Source organism: Oncorhynchus mykiss, chromosome 23, assembly GCF_013265735.2.
Source record: "Oncorhynchus mykiss isolate Arlee chromosome 23, USDA_OmykA_1.1, whole genome shotgun sequence".
Lineage (NCBI taxonomy): Eukaryota > Metazoa > Chordata > Actinopteri > Salmoniformes > Salmonidae > Oncorhynchus > Oncorhynchus mykiss.
In genome coordinates, this window is record NC_048587.1 from 30,923,252 (window position 1) to 30,944,155 (window position 20,904).

Below are 20,904 nucleotides of genomic sequence, written 5' to 3' on the forward strand. Positions count from 1 at the left end.
GCTTTTAAACAGCTTGGACAATTCCAGAAAATGATGTGTGGACCTGTGGATGTATTTCAAGGCCTACCTTCAAACTCAGTGCCTCTTTGCTTGACATCATGGGAAAATCAAAAGAAGTCAGCCATGACCTCAGAAAAAAATAGTAGAACTCCACAAGTCTGGTTCATCCTTGGGAGCAATTTCCAAACGCCTGAAGGTACCACGTTCATCTGTACAAACACTAGTACGCAAGTATAAACACCATGGGACCACGCAGCCGTCATACCGCTCAGGAAGGAGACGCATTCTGTCTCCTAGAGATGAACGTACCTTGGTGTGAAAAGTGCAAATCAATCCCAGAACAGCAGCAAAGGACCTTGTGAAGATGCTGGAGGAAACAGTAAAACGAGTCCTATATCGACATAACCTGAAAGGCCGCTCAGCAAAGAAGCCTTTGTTGCAGGAGGGACTGGTGCACTTCACAAAATAGATGGCGTCATGAAGAGGGAAAATTATGTGGTTATATTGAAGCAACATCTCAAGACATCAGTCAGTAAGTTAAAGCTTGGTAGCATTTGGGTCTTCCAAATGGACAATGACCCCAAGCATACTTCTAAAGTTGTGGCAAAATGGCTTAAGGACAACAAAGTCAATGCATTGGAGTGGCCATCACAAAGCCTTGACCTCAATCCTATAGAAAATCTCTGGGCAGAACTGAAAAAGCGTGTGTGAGCAAGGAGGCCTACAAACCGGACTCAGTTACACTAGCTCTGTCAGGAGGAATGGGCCAAAATTCACCCAACTTATTGTGGGAAGCTTAAACAATTGAAAGGCAATGCTACCAAATAGTGATGAAATAAATAAAATATGAAATAAATCATTCTCTCTACTATTATTCTGACATTTCACATTCTTAAAATAAAGTGGTGATCCTAACTGACCTAAGACAGGGGATTTTTACTAGGATTAAATGTTAGGAATTGTGAAAAACTGAGTTTAAATGTATTTGGCTAAGGTGTATGTACATTTCCAACTTCAACTGTATCATCATCATCATGGACACAAGAGGAGAGTGTTAGCCAGTGGAATTCCAGATGTGATTTTGGTGCTATTGTGTGTTGTTGTTTTGGTTTGATAAGGAATGGTGTTATAAGAGGATCATTGAGTGGATCATCAGTGGCCATGCAGCAGTGCGTTACTCACGGCCTCTCCTTGCCCCCTGTGACGATGAGGCCGTCTCTCAGTGTGGTGTACATGGTGAACACTGGCCCGGTGTGGGCTTTAGCCACGACACGAAGCAGGAAGTGATCTCTCCACACGTACACATCCCCGTTTATGGCACCTGTGAATGTTAGGTTATTCTGGAGGAAGAGAAACCACACAGGTAGGATCACAAAACTTAACATTTATCTCAAATGAATCACAGAAAACATGGTTGATTATATTAGCCTATTAGTCTAGGGTAAATCAAATCCATTAGGGCAGATTAAAGAGTTTAGTAAAAAATGCTGTCAATACTCACAGCACCGAAGGCCACAGACAACATGGTCTGCATCCTGCCGTCCTCCACTGAGCCCACCACTCCCTTTTTATACATGAGAGAGCCTCCAGCTAGTGTCCAGAACTTGATGTGTTTGATGCCAACAGACACAAACTGAGAATCAGAGTCTGGCCGGAACTCCACTACGAAGATCCTGTCTGGATGGCCTCCTTTACTGGTCACTTTAGCACCTGGACAGGGGAACACACACACAAGCACAAACACACTTCTAAGACCTGCTATTTACAGTTTACTGAATGATATCTAACAACATTGTTATGATTAATTAATCACAAAAATTCACTTATCACAGACCAATCTAAGCTGTAGCCTACCACCATCTCAGTGTATATTACCAGGGTCAGAATGGCTCACCTTCCTGCCAGCGCCACACAGTGATGGTGTGTTCAGGCTCCACCCCCACAGAGAGCAGCAGCTTGCCTGTGGCGCTGAAGTTGACGTAGCCCACCCCCTTAGTGTGAGAGCAGCGCAGGATGGACAGTGTCTGTTTACTCATTGCGTCCCACACGTGGATGGAGGGGGTGGTGCCTGCAGTACAGAGAAAAAGATCATACTCTGATCAAGTATATAGGGATGCAGCATGGAGCAATAAAGGCCAAATAATTGTCTGTAGTAGATAGAATGTCTCGGCAGAGTCTAGGTTGAATCAATGGAACAATACAGAGGGATAATTACTGGACAAACTAAGGATAGAAAACAGAGGACAGCCCACTGGGAAAACTGTAGGAGAACAGCAAGGAAAGGGTAAACCTATAGGGTAAAACTAGAACACATCAGTACAAGGGGCAATCTGTAAGGTGTTTTACCTGGTAGGTCTGTCACTTCACCTATGGTGTGTGAGCGATGGGAAATTAGGCAGCAAAATAACAATTGAAATCTAAAGTGAGTGCTTTTTCAGATGCTGCTGAGGACATTATGATATAAAGCACCAATATGACTAATTCTAGCACCAAACAAAATGAAAATGTGCCAATGCAGACTGAACCGGTCACCAAAAATGGCCCACAAAAATGAAAAGACGATAAGGCATTCAATATCTAACTCTTTCTCTCATGTGCACACAGTCAGCCCACACACGAATGCTACCAATAAGTACATACAAGTACATGCAAAGTACATATAAACACAACCGCAATCAAAATAAAATGAAACACGCTCATTCACAGCAGTACAGGACATACCAATCTGTCCTGTAGCGATGACATTTTTGTATTTTGGATGTTGATTGACGGTCAAACAGAGGATATCATCTGTATGTTCCAAGTAGAAACTCTGAGTCCCTGAGGAGAAATGGCATTGAACACAGAGTTCATCTTCATCTTATCATGTACATTCCTATTGATATCACAAGCCCTGAAGTTAATGTTGAGTAGGTTATCCAAAAGTGTGGCCATGTAGCTGTACCGGTGGTGAGGCTGTGCACCATAGCCGTGGCTGCTGTGTGGAAGACAATGTCGGCGCCGTCGTTGAGGTAGTGAAGGTTGTTGCGACAATCAAAGCCCCTGAACCCAAACACGTGGTCCAGCACCAGGTCCTGAAAGTGCACACATCACCGACCAATCACATCCCGCTGTGCACCAAACTGGCCCAACACTGGTTCATAACAAACAGTGAAAATGTAACATGAACATGTAAAATAGGATGGGTACGACATCAGAGTCATTCCGAGTTCACTTTAACACCACTGTGAGACAAACCTCAACAAGCTTCTTCTTTTTGGTGATATTGTTCTTCTGTAGCTTCTCTGGTTGGGGAGCAGCTCGGCTAACAGGAGGCCTGCAGAGAGTAAACAGGTAGAACTGCCTCACACAGCTGATGTATTGGACAAATATATTAACATGTCTACCACAGAAATTCAAAAGAAAAAAACCCAAGTCATGTTTTCTCAGAACAATTTCATTATAGGACACAGCAATGGCACATGAAGGACAGATTAGGCCAAGTTCTAAAGGGGCTGTCTGGTCTGACATGAGGCAGATAGAAACAAAGAGAGGAAGAAATATAAAAGAGGGCACGTGAGAAAGAATAGACCTATGGAGTAAACTGCAGCTTGAGCAACTCAGAGAGAACAAAACAGCTGCAATCAGTCATATCACTCTGAATAGAAACATTGTTAAGCATTGCTACTGTACATCATTGCTTGTTCATCACTCATAATAGGCCTTACTGTTTATAAATACAAACATTCAGTGTGCCCCATGACACTATAGATACTACACAATGTCTACAGACAGATTCAGTGCTACATATTATGGAATAAATTGCATACATCAAATGAAATTGTCCCATTACATTTTCCACATTTATGAATTTTGGCCAGCCGCTGCACACACACATATCACCAAGGTGACACATCACATTCACAACATCAACAAGCGTCAACTTTCACATAAGGATTCCACCAATAATGACACATCACACCAGCTGGCTGAGGTTACATTTAACATGTATGGCAATGAGCCACAGAATGAAATTCCACTCAGTCAGTCTAGGAGCTCTGCACTGCCGCCTGCTGCACACGTACATCTGCCTCTCGGTGAGGCTTCCCTGTATTTCCCTCTCTCTCTCTCTCTCTCTCTCTCTCTCCGTCTCCCCCTTACTGTGATTGTTTTCAATAAATGTTTTATAAAAGAAACAAAATCGCTTCATAAGAAAAACCAATTTCTCAAGTAAGAATTTAGCTAGGACTGTCTGGGAGTGGTCCGAGTGGGGAGGGGAAAACTGAAAAATAGCTGTTATTGGCAGAGAGGTTTGGAACTCTTTCTTATTGGTCTATTAACTAATTTACCAACTGGTGATGTCACCTGGCAGGCCAAAACTCCATCCCAACTCAACAGGCTTAAACATTCAGGTGGTTTTTCAAACAGCTCTTACACTGAAAGGGCATTAACATCATTTTCACAATTTCACAGTATTATTCCAGTCTCATAGTGTGGAAATACATTATATAGAAAACAGGAAAATCACTTGGTTGACTGCACTGGTGGAATTCCACCTTCATTAAAAATTAAGTTATGGGATGTGTTGTAAAATTAGATTTCCTAGATGGTGTTGGTTACCACAGTGATGTGGCCTTGCTGAGACCTGAGGTCCATGGTCACACTTAGGGTTTAACAGACTGATCTTGTTAAACATCTGAATTATATTGGGGTGGCACGTAGCCTAGTGGTTAGAGAGTTGGACTAGTAATCGAAAGGTTGGAAGATCGAATCCGTGAGCTGACAAGGTAAAAATGAGTTGTTCTACCCCTGAACTAGGCATTTAACCCACTGTTCCTAGGCCATCATTGAAAATAAGAATCTGTTCTTAACTGACTTGCTTAGTTAAATAAATATCAATACTATTGTTATCTGACACAAAAACACAGGGCCATTTGAGGAAGAATAGAAGTTATTGCTCCTAAACATAGGCTGTCAAAGGTTCACAGAAATCTGTACATGCTTCCGTGCGCACAGACAGACAGAGAGAGTCTACAAATTAACAGAGAAACACACATTAAAGTAGACGTTGAGGTTAAAATCCCACAGGAGGTTGAACAGTGCAATGACGATGCAGAACGATTGGTTATACAGCGCCACCACTGTGTGCATTTATTTGATTCATGTATTAAGGATCCACATTAACTGCTGCCAAGAGGTATTGATATGTTTAAACCACGAGCTGTCTATTTAAATGACTAGCACACAGCTCAGACACCCATGCGTACCCCACAAGACATGCCACCAGGGGTCTCTTCACGCAGTTGCCTTGTATAACTACAACCATGTCAAACGGTTGCACAAGACAAGGTTCCAGGTCACTGATAAAGCACTATAGCCCAAAGGTGATAGCTGTGATCACATACATACATAGTTTACACTCCTTACAGCTGACAGACACTACCGCTCTTCTCTGTTTGTCCGAACAGCACTTTACAAGCATTGTCTGGATGATCTTGCATGACAGGGAGTTAATATTTCCAATCTTTTCATTTCTCCTGTTTCATTCTGAAATCAGACTCCCTCTTCCCCATATGTTTTAACCATTTTTTTGGTGATGATGTCTACGTGCTCTGAAATGAGTTCAATCAGCATATCAGAGTGTAGCGTTGCCACACACAACACCACAGATTGAATATCTGCACAAGTGTAGTAACTAACTCCTGCGGACTGATTGCAACATTTTTCATGCTGAGCCAGGATTGTCACACAGTGACATGAACTGGGAGTCTGGGACGTTGTCTAATTCCATGTCTCTATCTGAACAGAAAAAAAGAAGATGAAAAGAAGAATCCGCCCCCTGGGTGTGAAACTCTGCAGTCTGGATGCAAAGATGCAGTTGTGATCAGATGGGAACGAGATGAACCATGCAGGACAAACATACAGAACAACAGAACATCACAGAGAAACAGAGACACACTTGGACCTGGAGCCACAGTTTTTACACACAGTGTGATCGACACAAGTAGCTCACTTTACCTGGATCCCCTTGAGAGCAGTGGACAGAACCAAGTGAGAGGTTTAGAGGACACAGGTCAGAGCCCGAGGGGACTCACTATACTACAGTATAGCTATAAGGCTCATGCAACAAGCAACCTGGAGAGCTTTTTGCCCATCATTTTTGCCTGCTGCAAACCATGCTCTGACTGTTAGCATACTGTCAGCATGCCAGAAAGAGAGAGAGACTGCTCAGAGGAGAGGTGTGGAATGAGAGTGTCCCAGTCTAAAGAGCAATAAGGGGAGGGGGTCATACACTGGGGTCCCTGTGCAAACTGTGCAATAGCACTCCTATGAGAGGGGGGAGGAGGAGGGGCACAGGGAGAGAGAAATGCGTCAGTGCCTCCATCTCATCACCCAAGGGGTTATGGGAAAACAAGGTCCTGCGATGTCTGGGGCCCCACAAGAGGGAGTGAGGAAGAGAGAGGGGGAGAGACAGAAACAGAAAGGTCTCCTCCAGCACCACTTGGTAGATCATTACTGTACTCTTAGTGCTCTCTACACCCAAAAACAAAATATATTGTTGTGATACAAATTACACAAAAGTGAGAATCTGAAATAAAATGTGTTACTCATGCAATTCCCATGGCTTTCATGTTACTCAGAATTTGAGGAGTTTGAGCAAGCTGAGTGATATTAGGACCCATAGGCTATGGGAGGTTATGCCCATAGTCCAAATAAATAGATGACTACAAAATGTTTCAGACCTGGCTCCTGTAGTACCATTATAGGACATAAATGAATAAACAAACACTTTTAAAATTACAGGTACATAGGTTAAAAAGGAATAAACACAGATCTGTTTTTCTTCCATTCTGTTGAAATAACAACACCATACTCTATTGAATGTTAGATATTCTAGCTTCTGCCCACTCTACTTCTATCCTTGTCCTGCACATCTAAAGCCCTGTTTATAAACCTGGTTCTAATATGTTTCCTTCGTCCTACTCTTGTCCGTTTACACTTTACAATCAGATCACAATGTGCCTTTTAATCATCTACACCAGTCTAACAATGTGGGCACAATCAGAATGTGGACAAGATCAGGACAAAGGACGCATGTTAGCACCAGGTATAAATGGGACTTAATGTATGGGAATACCACCCACATCCACATCCCATAGCTAGCACAGAATGTATGCATTAGGTCATACTTACTTGACAATGCCCTGCCTCCAAAGGAATGCAAGTTAAAACACAATAGAGATATTAGGTGTTTCTGCAGACAGAAGTGTGCCCCAGAGTCATGGGGATCACAGATAGTAAGGTTGAGGGGACAAATCAGCATGTTACCATGGAGCTGACTAACCCCAGAGAATACAGTCTGTTATACATTCATCAAGGACTAGGAGCGCACTACTGAACACTCAACTCTAATGGTGTAGTAGACAATGGAGGTCATAGGGCAACAATTGACCCTATTAGCTATAATATCAGGGTTTGTAGTAACTGCATATCATTATATGCAATCACTGTTTATTGGTGCCTATAGAGAGGATATCTAGCTACAGTACTGCTTAATGGGGTTAGTACTGTGCAAACATACAAATTGCTGAATTAAGTGTACACAAATTATAAAGGCATGGATAAAATAATCAGACAATTTTATTGTAAATCATGCAAAGTGTATACTGCATTGGATTTTTCACAACAATACTTCTACTTATTGTACATACCACACACACACACACTCACTAGAGTATATACTCTATACAGTCTCATAGCAACTGAGCTCATACCAATGATACTGTTATGTGTAGACCACATATCGGTATCATAGCAACATATATCACACAGAAGCGCCAGAGAGCACACCTGCTATACATGCACATAACATTATGCAATACATTGACTAGATTCCTACACAAGCCACAAATACATGCTCATGCAATCTCATACATCTACCACATAGATTATGACCCAAACACGTACATCCAACAATCCACAAATAGATGGACAACATATAAAACATGCACACAGCATACAATATCAACGGGCTACACCCACAATACATGCCAAGGACAATCCATCGTATCATAGCAACAGAGCTGACTAATATAGAGAGAGTATTGGAGAGAGAGTACACACATACAGTGCAGAAGGACATTACACGGAAATGGTGATAACTATCTTTATATGTGCATAGAATAATGTCTCTTTTTGTAAAAACAAATGAGTTAAGTGGTACAGATTGGTAAAATAGACATTATAGACTAATCTACCTATCAAATGATTAAATCAGGCATCATACTCCATTTGAAATAGCCTAACATGAAAAAACACCCCAAGCAGCCTTCCCTTACTCTGCAAATGATGTCAGCTCAGCACTAAAAAGTCAACTCACTCTGTATCATAAAAGCAAGACCAAAATCTATATCCGTGCCAATCCTACAATGACCACCTCTGAGGCTTTACAAAAGGATACATACAGTAGATGTCAGTTATACTCAAACAACACCATGATGTATATTGATAGGTAGGAGGTAACTAAAGTTGTATCAAATAACAAAAAAAGACAGGTGCAGTTTCTGTTTCTGACACCAGAGGGCTCTATAAGCATTCCTTTAAGCAATAAGGCCAGAGAAGGTGTGGTATGTGGCCAACATACCACTGCTAAGGGCTGTTCTTTAAGCACGACACAACGAGGAGTGCCTGGACACAACACTTAGCCGTGGTATATTGGCTATATACAACAAACCCCCCGATGTGCCTTATTGTTATTATATTATTTTAGGGCTCCCGAGTGGCGCAGGGGTCTAAGGCATTACATCTCAGTGCTAGAGGTGTCACTACAGACCCTGGTTTGATTCCAGGCTGTATCACAACCGGTTGTGATTTGGAGTCCTATAGGGCGGCACACAATTGGCCCAGCATCATCTGGGTTAGGCCGGGGTAGGCCATCATTGTAAATAAGAATTTGTTCTTAACCGACTTGCCTAGTGAAATAAATAAAAATATATAAACTGGTCACCAACATAATAAGAGCAGTAAAAATAAATGTTTTGTCATACCCATGGTATATGGTCTGATATATCACAGCTGTCAGCCAATCAGCATTCAGGGCTTGAACCACCCGGTTTCTAATTAGAGATAATCATGGTGTTGGCTGCTGATGGCAGTCTGATTAGGATCAAGATGTTAATACAGTCTTTTGAGGCCTAAAACAACAGCTAAAACTTGACAGTTTTTTAAATTTTTAGGAGGGAGACTTTTATCTCCCTCACCAACTTCAAACATCTGCTATCTGAGCAGCTAACCGATCGCTGCAGCTGTACATAGTCTATTGGTAAATAGCCCACCCATTTTCACCTACCTCATCCCCATACTGTTTTTATTTATTTATTTTTCTGCTCTTTTGCACACCAATATCTCTATCTCTACCTTTACATAACCATCTGATCATTTATCACTCCAGTGTTAATCTGCATAATTGTAATTATTTGCATACCTTCTCATGCCTTTTGCACACAATGTATATATAGACTCCCCTTTTTTCTACTGTGTTATTGACTTGTTAATTGTTTACTCCATGTGTAACTTTGTGTTGTCTGTTCACACTGCTATGCCTTATCTTGGCCAGGTCGCAGTTGCAAATGAGAACTTGTTCTCAACTAGCCTACCTGGTTAAATAAAGGTGAAATAAAAAATAAAAAAATTGTCACTGCTTCAGACTTTTTAAATTGTTTTAAATCTACACACTCAACACAACAGTCAGGAGTCAAGACACACTCTAATGTTTAAGCTCTATCACTTTGAATGACAACAACCAGTCCAAACACAGAAGCTGGCATGGGGGTGTACCTTTCCTCTGCCGACACCTCCTTCAATTGCTGGTGGGGTTTGATGCCACACATGTCCCGGATGCTGACAGCATAGATCTTAGTGGTGTAGTCAATGCTCTTCTCCCTCGCCACATCACTGTCATACCCTACAGACACGCCCACAGGAATAGACTCAACCAATTAGAGCAGTTTGTGAAAAGTAGGATTTGATCAAGATCGCTTTGTATGTGTTTGTTGAGAATGTTGTATTAGAGTTGTACTGTATGAATCAGTAGTCTAAAGGCTGGCGTTTACCTCCGTCCTCCTCAATGTCATCGTCTGACTCCTCACTGTCCACAGGGTTCTCCCTGTGACCCTCTCCGGTTCTCTCCAGGGCCCAGATCATCAGCGCTGTGTCAGCTCCGCCGAGCGTCAGTAGCATGGCATCATCTTGTCCCCATCGAACATTGGTTACATGGGCACTGTGACCCATGTACTTCTTGAAGCGGGCATACTGACCCTGAGGAGGGAGCAGACAGAGCACACGAAAAAACAAGAGACAACATTGGACTTGAATTAACAACAGAGTCATGTACCAGCGTTGGGGTCAATTCCATTTCAGTTCAAGAGAGTAAAATTGAATTGACATCTAGTGCCTGTCTCACCCTGGCTGGATAGCTGAAGAGCTTGAGGAAGCCAAAGTCATCTCCCGTAGCAAGCAGCTTCTTGTCTTTGGTGAGCGAGGCAGCGTTGACGTCTGTGATGTCACTGTGGGTGGGCCAGATCCCCTCACAGGTGGGGCCCAGAACACACGTCCAGGTAGCCCACTCCATCTTCTCTATCTGACAGGCGGAAACATGAATGCACACACACACACACACACACCGTGTTTAACACTGCCTCATGCTTTTATGGGGTGTCCATTAATATTTGATGTCTAGCTGGGAAAAATTACAAGAAAATTGCAATCTCAGTTGGGTCTCTTACCTCAGCATTTCGTATGGTTTGTCTCTTCCCTCTTGGGGCTTCAAAGAATAATTGCTCTTTGGCACCTGAATTTACTTGCAGCAATTTACCTATAGAAAAAATAACAATCTCAGAATCAAAAGACAAAATAGAACTTGTATCGACAGAGTACTAATAGGAATCCATGCTCTGCTCCCAATTACACCATAAACTCACCACGAGAGTCCCAGTCTATATGAGTGATATAGCTGGAAGCTCCTTTGCAGATTCCCACCCTCTTGCTGGACAGCACATTGTAAATATCCACAAAGTTATCATGAGAGGCCACAGCGAGGTATTTACCAGCATCTAAGGAGGAAGCCATAGAACAAATAATTAATACCTCAGCCAGGTGGGCGAAAATGCTAATCTGTGAAACCTCACTTCATATTTTAGGAAAGGTTTAACTCAAATGAACATTACTAAAAAAATACCTATGCATATTAGCAGTGTTATGAAATACAGACAACAATGAATGGACATTTTAATGATAAGTCAGTTGTCAAAGGTCAAAGGTTACCTTGTGAAAACCTGACGTCAGAGATGGACTCCTTCCTGTGATGGAAGGACACCAGGTCCTCCAGGGTGTCAGAGTTCACCACCAGAAAACTACCATCATTGAGGCCCACCGCTAAGGCTTTCCCATCAGGGGAGAAGGCACAGCATCTTCCACCTGATACACACACACACAACGCACACACACTTATACACTTCCAAAATGGAGATACAGACATAGACTGACAGACACAGAAACAGAAGGTGACACTGGAGTGCCTTATGTTTGTTGATGATCATGGGAATTAATGACTCGCTTAATGACTCATTAGTTGATGAAGATAAACATTCAGCAGTACCTTTTTTAAGTTTGCGAACGGCCACCATGCGGTGGTTGGTGGAGAGCTCCCATATCCTCAGGGTTTTGTCGTCACTCACTGTGGCACATATGGGGAGCAGGGGGTGAGCAGCAAGACCCCACACCTCGCCTTCCATGTGACCCTGTAACCATAGCAACAGACAGACACACACACACAGCTGTCAGTCAGTCAGTTGACACGCCCTGACCTACACCTAATCTATTTGACACACCTGTCACCCACAAAATCCCTTGCCATTTTTCTCAGGACAATACATTGTGCTCATATTGAAGTGGGGTTTGAGTGTGAGACGGTACTTTTGAGACAAAACAAAAGCCCAATCGATCGCATCTCAGATAGCTGCAGTCATTCTACCCAACAACACATCCATACTGATCCTTCAAAACCCATCCCTATCAGCTCTGTTCACCATGGCAACAGAGCACAGGTACCTGACCGCTAGGGAGTCTGGAAGGCTCTGACTCTGAGCTTTAAGAGTTGGGCCACACCCATAGGAGGGAACTACCACAGAGATACACTGACAGTCAGAAACACACACACACACACACACACACACACACACACACACACACACACACACACACACACACACACACACACACACACACACACACACACACACACACACACACACACACACACACACACACTACAGTAACTGTCATCTACAATGCAGCACTACAGAGCAGGGATGGGAAGTTCAGCTCTTTTCGTCTTGTTCAGTCAAAAGAACAAATCTTTTGACTCATTTTGTTAATTTGAGTCAGTAATGCCCAGAGCACGCAGGACCCCCTACCTGCAAATTATGAGCTGAAAACTCGAAAGAGTCATGGTTCTACAAGCTGTCATTTGTGATTGAGACTTGTAAAAGTGTGCTTTAAACAATGTACATGTGTTGATTGCTAGGCATACAAACAAAATCATTTCTTGAAACATTTGAAACGAGGTCTAGTTGTGGCCGCTACTGGACTAGACTGTGAACGAGATCTTGGCAGAATGCATTGCTTGACTGCCGTGAGGGTGATAAGCAGAATATCGTTTGCGAACTGCAGCACCCAAGCTGTCCCCAGGCAGCACCCCAAATGATTTGTTCTTGAGTTGGAGTTTGTTGAGCAGATGCTGTATGTATGTTTTGGATCTATGAAACTGTGTCCATCATAACATTTAATAATCAATTGATTGCATTCATTATAACACAATGTGATCAATTAACAGTTCTAAACTTGTCTTTTTCTCAAATCTTATTGGTCACATGCTTCGTAAACAGGTGTAGACTAATAGTGAAATGCTTACTTACAGGCCCTTCACAACAATGCAGACAGACAGAAAATAGAGAAACAATTGAAAAGTAAAACACGTCATAATAAAAGCGCCAGCATTGGTTTGAGGTGGGGAATAGACAGCTATGAAAAATACAGATGAAAACTCTATTGGTAAATAGTGTGGCCTACAACTTACCATGAGCAGAACCTCAAGACGTCCTTAATAATGAGAGATTGTGCACCAGCTGTCGTTAACCGACCCCCCCCCCCCCCAACCTTACCCAACGCTAAAGTCATGACGATGCATAGAAAAACCAGCTAGATGTATATTACCCATGTTCTTATTATCCATGTTCAGCCACAAAACATAGGATATTACTTTTCTTCAGGTCCCGTTGATAGGCTTGTCTTGAACGGAGCTCGTCCAGTTTGTTCACCAGTGATTGTACGTTCGCCAATAGAACGAAGGTGTCACGCCCTGATCTGTTTCACCTGTTCTTGTGATTGTCTCCAACCCCTCCAAGTGTCGCTTATTTTCCCCAGTGTATTTATCTCTGTGTTTCCTGTCTCTCTGTGCCAGTTCGTCTTGTATGTTTTCAAGTCAACCAGAGTGTTTTCCCGTGCTCCTGTTTTCTATTCTCTTTTTCTAGTCTTCCCGGTTTTGACCCTTGCCTGTTTTTCTGGACTCCGTACCGGCATCCCTGACCCTTCTGCCTGCCCTGACATCGAGCCTGTCTGCCACTCTTTACCTCTTGGACTCAGAATCTGGTTTTGACCTTTTGCCTGTCCACAACCATTCTCTTGCCTACTCCTTTTGGATATTAATAAACAGCAAAGACTCTAAACATCTGCCTCTTGTGTCTGCATCTGGGTCTCTTATCTTATGTGCCCTTATAGTACGAACTGGCCATGACAGACCCAGCAGACTTGGACCAGCTCCGCCACGCTGTCTCCCTGCAGGGAGACACCATTGGGAGACATGAGAAGCTGTTACAGGACCTTCTGGAAGGGCTCTGTTCCTTGACGGAACGCCACGACCAAGGGTTTAAGGATATTATGGAGCAAATCAGGGAGTTAGCTCAGAGGCTGCCTGCCACCTCTAAGAAATCCCAACCACCCAGTATTTTTTTCCCCTATTAGTGGTGAGCTTGTACAGCCTACCCCGGCTCCCCGAGAACCCCGCCTGCCTGACCCTTCTGCCTGCCCTGACATCGAGCCTGTCTGCCACTCTTTACCTCTTTGACTCAGAATCTGGTTTTGACCTTTTGCCTGTCCACGACCATTGTCTTGCCTACTCCTTTTAGATATTAATAAACAAAGACTCTAACCATCTGTCTCTTTTGTCTGCACCTGTGTCTGGCCTTGTGCCCTTATAGGAGGGTAGAGGCAGATATTTATTCGCCTCTCTTACACCGTCTTTTCCGTTTCCGAGTCTCTGGGATTAGGGCCTGGTCCAAAGTTAGTGATCACTGCTCTGATGTCCAGAAGTGTTTTTCGGTCATAGGAAACAATAGCGGAAACATTATGCACAAAACAATGTAAGATCAGTGCAAAAAACACAAATGGTCAGGAGCCAGTAAAACAGCAGGTATCCATTGCAGCACCATTCTTGGGTTGTTGGTTGGAGCAGGTCTCCTGAGCCACTGAGCCGGAGGACTGCGTATTAACCCTGCTGTAGAATTAATTGCGGCCAGCAAGTCAAACGAACGACTAAAACGAATGAGTCCCTCAGAAAAACGAATCATGACTCTCAAGTCAGTAAAACTAATTGTTCGCAAACTGCACATTACTACTACAGAGGCCATACACAAGCCTTGTGCACACAGGCGAGGAAAGAAACGTGACAGGTTTGACAATAATAAGGAAGAAGGTATTGAGATATTAAGCTATGAACTATTCCTCAACTGGGCTGGATAATCCAGAGGGGGAACACAGAGCTTTTCGGAACCAGCCAAGCGGCAAACTGTTAAAGCCTGCCTCAGATATGCAAAGATATATTTCCGACTGCATTCCCTGAGTGGTGAACACAGGAAATAGGGAAGAAGCCAACAAATCCAGAAGCCTGAGTAGGTGGAGAACAGACAACACTTGAGGGCTGCTGTTTTACTGCAGGATGCTGCTGTAAAATGTCTCTAACCCGAATTGGGAAAACCAAGTAGAATAAGTAAAACACACCACCCTAGGTGTTTCAGCTGTACGCACACACGCAGTCACAGGCACACAGACACACACACAAACAAACCCACTACCTGGACCAGCAAGGTCATGGGTCCACTCTTGTCGATTTCAAGTATTTCTCCGTTCTTGGTTCCCACCAGGATGTGTCCGTGTCCCAGAGTTATGGCACGGATGGAGGGGTTGTCCTCCAGGAGTAGCCCTGGGGGACACACACAAATAGCACTGTAAAGACTTACAGTGCTAAATCCTCCCAGATCGATAGCAGCAGATCCATGTGAAATATAACTGCAATTCCACATGAGGCCAAGAGATGGCAACACTAAATGTAGGAGGCAAAAGTGGTCAATGATGGTTACAGTATCTATTGAATGTTTATGGTCAAATTTCAAACACATTATGCTTCCTGATAGAGATATGTGCTTTACATGGTCAGTGTGAGCTTCAAGAGAGAACTACAGCACTTCTCAGACAGTGTTTCTGAATCTGTCATAGACTCTTTCAGTTACTGTAGGGCAGAGAGTGTTATCCTACCTTTAGATCCCGGGGAGAGAGCTGCTCTCTTGATGGCGTAGGTCTTTAGGCACCTCTCAAACATGTCGTCCCACAACTCCACCACTCCGTCCTTCCCACCTGTCACAAAGCCCTGGAGGGAACAACAGCAGAGGGACGTCACCCAGTGTACTCCAACTCTGACAATCACACTGAGGAAAACTTTCAGTGATGAAGGCCGGATGAGATAGGGGCTCTGACCTACACTAATCTTCTGCCTGACATCTTCTCAAGAGGTCTGTCTGAAATGCTGAAGTATGCTAGGGGGTCAGCTTGTCTTGAAACTGAGAATGTAGTGTTGGATGATGAAGTGCATGAGGAAAGTATGGATGGAAGACAAATGAAAAATACTGTCTTTCGCTGACATCTTTCCCAACACACAGAATCAGCAGGGAATTACAATTACTATTCTATTAGCAGGCAGGGCCTGTCAAGGATTTGAAGCAGCAGCAACAACAACAACACATCAGGAATTCAGTGGAGGTCTCTACCAGGAATGGCCTCCCACATCCTCCTTAAGGCTACTTCTCTGATGAAAGTTTTCGGGGAAAGCATCACATATATAGTACCAGTCAAAGGTTTGGACACACCTACTCATTCAAGGGCTTTTCTTTATTTTTACAATTTTCTTCATTGTAGAATAATAGTGAAGACATCAAAACTATGCAATAACACATATGGAATCAAGTAGTAACCAAAAAAGTGTTAAACAAATCAAAACATATTTTATATGGTATATTCTTCAAATTAGCCACCATTTGCCTTGATGACAGCTTTGCACACTCTTGGTATTCTCTCAACCAGCTTCACAAGGAATGCTTTTCCTACAGTCTTGAAGAAGTTTCAACATATGCTGAGCACTTGTTGGCTGGAAAAGCAGCCAACAAAAAAATGTGCCAAGGGAAGCCAGCTTGGATTTTGGCATCACTCCTATAACTAAATCCCATTGGGAGAATACATCATTGACAGAAAAAATTGAATTGTTGCATATCTTTGTGTTGTTGTCCTCCGGTGCCTTGCTAGCTAAAATCATCCCTTTCCTAAATTAGATGGAGATAGAGATTTGGACTTGTGATTTTACTTAATTCTCCATACTGGTCAATGATTATAACAGCGATTCTGATCCAACCATTAATTCATACATTGTTGTGCCTCTGGCCTGAGAGGATGGAAGTTCAATATGTAGCTAGATGTAGAAGACTGACGTTAACTAGCTAACACTGACCATGAATGGAAGTTAGGCTAGCGAGCAAGCATTTTAGCCAGGTAGCCTTGGACAACAAAAAATAACTGTACTGTATGACAGAGTGATAAACTGTTTCGTCAACATGAAAGAGAGGAGGATGGCATTGGCGTTTCTCTACAAGTAGGGTGAGTCAACATGTTTTTCTACATGCATGAACGAGCGTGCACACACACATACACACAGAAATTAGAACCATGGACAGCCACATGATATTTAGCTTACGTTGGTTGGACTAAATTGTTTTTTGTATCTTTAAGTTGTCCCTGTATTAGACTAAGCAGAGGTGATTTGATGATGTTGAAATGTTGAAGTTGAAATGGTGCTGGCATAGTGAAGGCAGCTTCTGTTGTCTTTGTGATCAATCAGCCTTTGATATTATTGACCATTACCTGTTGTTGAAAAAACACATGTGTTATGGCTTTTCAACCTCTGCCACATCGTGGATTCAGAGCTATCTATCTAATAGAACTCAAAGGGTTTTCTTTAATGGAAGCTTCTCTAATATCAAACATGTAAAGTGTGGTGTACCGCAGGGCAGCTCTCTAGGCATTCTACTTTTTTCTATTTTTACCAATGACCTGCCACTGGCCTTAAACAAAGCATGTGTGTTCATGTTTGCTGATGATTCAACCATATACGCATCAGCAACCTCAACTAATGAAGTCACTGAAACCCTTAACAAAGAGTTTAGGTCTGTTTTGGAATGGGTGGCCAGTAATAAACTGGTCCTGAACATCTCTAAAACTAAGAGCTTTGTATTTGGTACAAATAATTCCCTAAGTTCTAGACCTCAGCTGAATCTGGTAATGAATGGTGTGGCTGTTGAACAAGTTGAGAAGACTAAATTACTTGGCGTTACCTTAGATTGTAAACTGTCATGGTCAAAACATATAGATTCAATGGTTGTAAAGACGGGGAGAGGTCTGTCCGTCATAAAGAGATGCTATGCTTTTTTGACACCACACTCCAAAAAAACAGGTTAAGCTGTGGCTGGCCCAAACAGAGCAGCACGTCTTGCTCTTCATTGTAGTCAGAGGGCTGAGGTAAATACTATAAATACTATGCAGGCCAGTCTCTCTTGGTCAAACAGATGGTTTGCAGGAGTTTAATGCCATTCCATTTTCTCCATTCCGGTCACTATTATGAGCCTTTCTCCCCTCAGCAGCCTCCACTGAGGCCCCTCCACCACTGTTACAGTTTGAAAGGACTCAATATTTGGACAAAAATTTGACCAATTTAACTAAGGCTGAGAATGTCAATACAATAAAACTAGCAAGGGCAATGATCACAAGTCAGTCATGCTCATAACGTTGCTAATAGGTCAGTGTATCTATTTATGTAGCTATTTCTTTAGCAAGCTAAAAGCACAGAGCCTACCGTTAGCTAGCTAGCTGCTGGGAGGATGTCAAGTCATTGGAGGAGTGGGTGAGTGATCAACTTTTACCCTCACTGTTTTTCGGTGGCTACAGCTAGAGATGCAGGTGTCATTTGGTTAGCTAGCAAGGAATGAGAATCGTTTTGCTAGCTAAATAGCTATACTGAACTGTCTGTCTCTATGACATTTACAATATTGTATCAATATTCAAATTCGATCTCCAGCTGTCCCATAGTAATGAACTATGTGTGGTAGTCGGGATGAGACAGACGGGCAGGCAGTTTTTTCCAGCCAGTCGAAATCATGAATCTGCATAATTTTTATGGATATATACAAAGAACTATCAATAGAAAACAGGTAAAACGGAACAAAGTGCAGCTGGTTTGCAGTCTTTTCAGCTTCAGTTTGAAGGGATTGTGTTAGTTGTGTTGTTGGCTAGCTCCTCTGAATAACAGTGTCCTGACGAGAGAGCACATTTTCTACACCAGGCGAAATTGCACATTATTAGCTCAATGTAGTGGATCTATCCAAATAAATGTCACTAGAAAACAGCAAATGCAAATGCTGACTTGACTGTAAGTTGGCCATAGTTGGCTCACTAGCAAGCAAGGGATAAGAACATTACCAGCCAGTATGGCTATGGAACATTTAGAACGAACGACTGGCTGGCGTCCATAGATATAGAACAAAAAGACTGAACGACTGGGTTGCATCTCTGTCAACCGAACCGATTGAACGAACGACCAGCCGGCTTTGCTAGCAACCCTAGATTTGTGTCGGGACTGTATCTTGTAGAAGGATGAAATAGTATATATAAATTCATCAAAATAAAGTTTTTAATGAAAATATGTCAATCATTATTTGAATATGTTGGTAACTTATATTTAAGTGATAATGCCCTTGAAGCCAGTGTCTGGAGGATATATTGGCATGTTAGGCCAGAGGGCCGGCAAACCCGTGCCAATATATCCTCAAAACACCGGCTTCGAGGGCATTATCACTATTATTGAAATGTGAGATAATGTCTAGCTGCTTTTTATAGTGGAGATCAAGTTTATAAATTGCCTGGCTGGGCTGATGAGACAGTGGATTGCGCAGTCAGATAGGAACAGAGTAAATAGGCATTTTAACGTCATAGATTTAGCCGGTGGTAACTTGTGGAATAGGCACCGGCTGAAATATTTACACTAAGTGGGTGTTGGGAAGCCACTGAGTACAATATAGAGCCATTCCCAATTGTCATTGGTCAAAATAACCATGCATTAAGATGATGATCTTATTATTATATTATGATTATTGAGATCATGATTATAAGATGAGCGGAAACTAGTTGACCAACAGTTCGTTGATAGCAGACAGGGCTGATATCCAGTACAGAACCTTGTCCAGGGAGTACATGGCGAACACAGGTCCGTCGTGGGCCTTGATGGTCTTCAGCAGCATGGGTTCCTTCCAGACATATATGTCCCCTGTGGCGGCTCCAGAGAATACCAGCTCGTCTGTCCGACCATAACACACGGACATCATCGTCTCCAGCTTCCCCAGGCTCCCAAAGATGCCTCGCTTGAACATAAGGCCCCCACCTTCAGAGACAGCACACCGTTAGAAACTCAGGCATACATTAATTGATTTCAATAAACATACCATGCCTGACAAGCTAAATAGTTGTTCATAAGAAGAATTACAGGGCGGATCACTATCCTGTGTAAAAACACCTATGGAACTATATTTTTCTTAAGGGTAGCTTTAGTGTAGCTGATTTTTTTCTAGTGTGAAGTAATTGGTAGCTTGGTAAACTATATTTTCAGAGTAGCTTCCCCAACACTGCTGATGGTATGAGAGAGACAGCCAGGAAGAACAGGAGGGCACACCTGTATGCTGCCAGAACTTGATGTGTTTGATTCCCACTGTGACCAGCTTGTCCATGAGGATAGGATTACACTTCACCACAAACAGCTTGTCTTTGTGTCCCCTGGGAATAACAGAGCCATAATATCCACTTCACATTCTGTCAGCTCAAATACATGGAGCTCTAAGTTTTTCCTGGAGATGTAATGTGGTCAGGAAAAAACTCCTAACTGATTCTACAAATGTGTTAGCATTAAGACAACAAACCTGAGTCCAAGTAGAATTTGATTTCTTTCAAATACTTTGAGCACTTGATTGAGCCTGCCTGGATTGTCAGACTTTTAGGACTATACCATAAGTTCCATTGTGCCAGGTAAGCTCAATTCAAGCGCAGCTAAAGTATTTGAAAGAAAAAATTACAATTTGAACCCAGCTTAGCTGAACTATTCTATAAAACCCTGTTTTTGTAATAACTCTAAATGTCTAAATGCACACCCCCACTGATCACACAATTAGTAGCAATCAGCCGGTGTGAAAAAGCTTTTAGTACCTTGCGGTGGCCAGCTTCTCCCCCTTCCTCCAATCCCACACGATGATAGAGTGGTGTTCATCAATGCCCACTGAGACCAGGCTCTTCCCATCCACTGCACAGAAACAACAAGCTACTCTTAGTTTGACATCTTAACAGACATAGGGACAGAACACCCATGGACAACACATTTACAAAATATGAAAAATTATGAAAAATTAAGAAGCATTATGGGCTTTGATCATTCAATAGGCTGGTATT

General features: G+C 42.7%; 1 protein-coding gene across 5 annotated transcripts in view; it reads right to left on the minus strand.

Moving 5' to 3' along the window:
• Positions 1-20,904, minus strand: part of LOC110502569 (echinoderm microtubule-associated protein-like 6) — a 101,716-nt gene that overhangs the window by 14,434 nt on the left and 66,378 nt on the right. The window contains exons 16-36 of one of the 5 annotated variants that reach the window (XM_021580700.2): positions 20,665-20,758; positions 20,138-20,238; positions 19,647-19,849; positions 15,628-15,739; positions 15,168-15,295; positions 11,636-11,777; positions 11,302-11,454; positions 10,959-11,090; positions 10,764-10,852; positions 10,442-10,618; positions 10,092-10,296; positions 9,817-9,943; positions 7,174-7,188; positions 5,998-6,006; positions 3,238-3,316; positions 2,945-3,074; positions 2,722-2,820; positions 2,347-2,367; positions 1,895-2,068; positions 1,502-1,710; positions 1,183-1,340 (exon numbers count right to left, since the gene is read on the minus strand). In XM_021580700.2, the coding sequence (XP_021436375.2) occupies positions 1,183-1,340; positions 1,502-1,710; positions 1,895-2,068; positions 2,347-2,367; positions 2,722-2,820; positions 2,945-3,074; positions 3,238-3,316; positions 5,998-6,006; positions 7,174-7,188; positions 9,817-9,943; positions 10,092-10,296; positions 10,442-10,618; positions 10,764-10,852; positions 10,959-11,090; positions 11,302-11,454; positions 11,636-11,777; positions 15,168-15,295; positions 15,628-15,739; positions 19,647-19,849; positions 20,138-20,238; positions 20,665-20,758 (2,557 nt within the window). The remainder of the gene's footprint in view (positions 1-1,182; positions 1,341-1,501; positions 1,711-1,894; positions 2,069-2,346; positions 2,368-2,721; positions 2,821-2,944; positions 3,075-3,237; positions 3,317-5,997; positions 6,007-7,173; positions 7,189-9,816; positions 9,944-10,091; positions 10,297-10,441; positions 10,619-10,763; positions 10,853-10,958; positions 11,091-11,301; positions 11,455-11,635; positions 11,778-15,167; positions 15,296-15,627; positions 15,740-19,646; positions 19,850-20,137; positions 20,239-20,664; positions 20,759-20,904) is intronic. The other 4 variants (XM_021580701.2, XM_021580702.2, XM_021580703.2 and 1 more) reach the window with 4 other exon arrangements.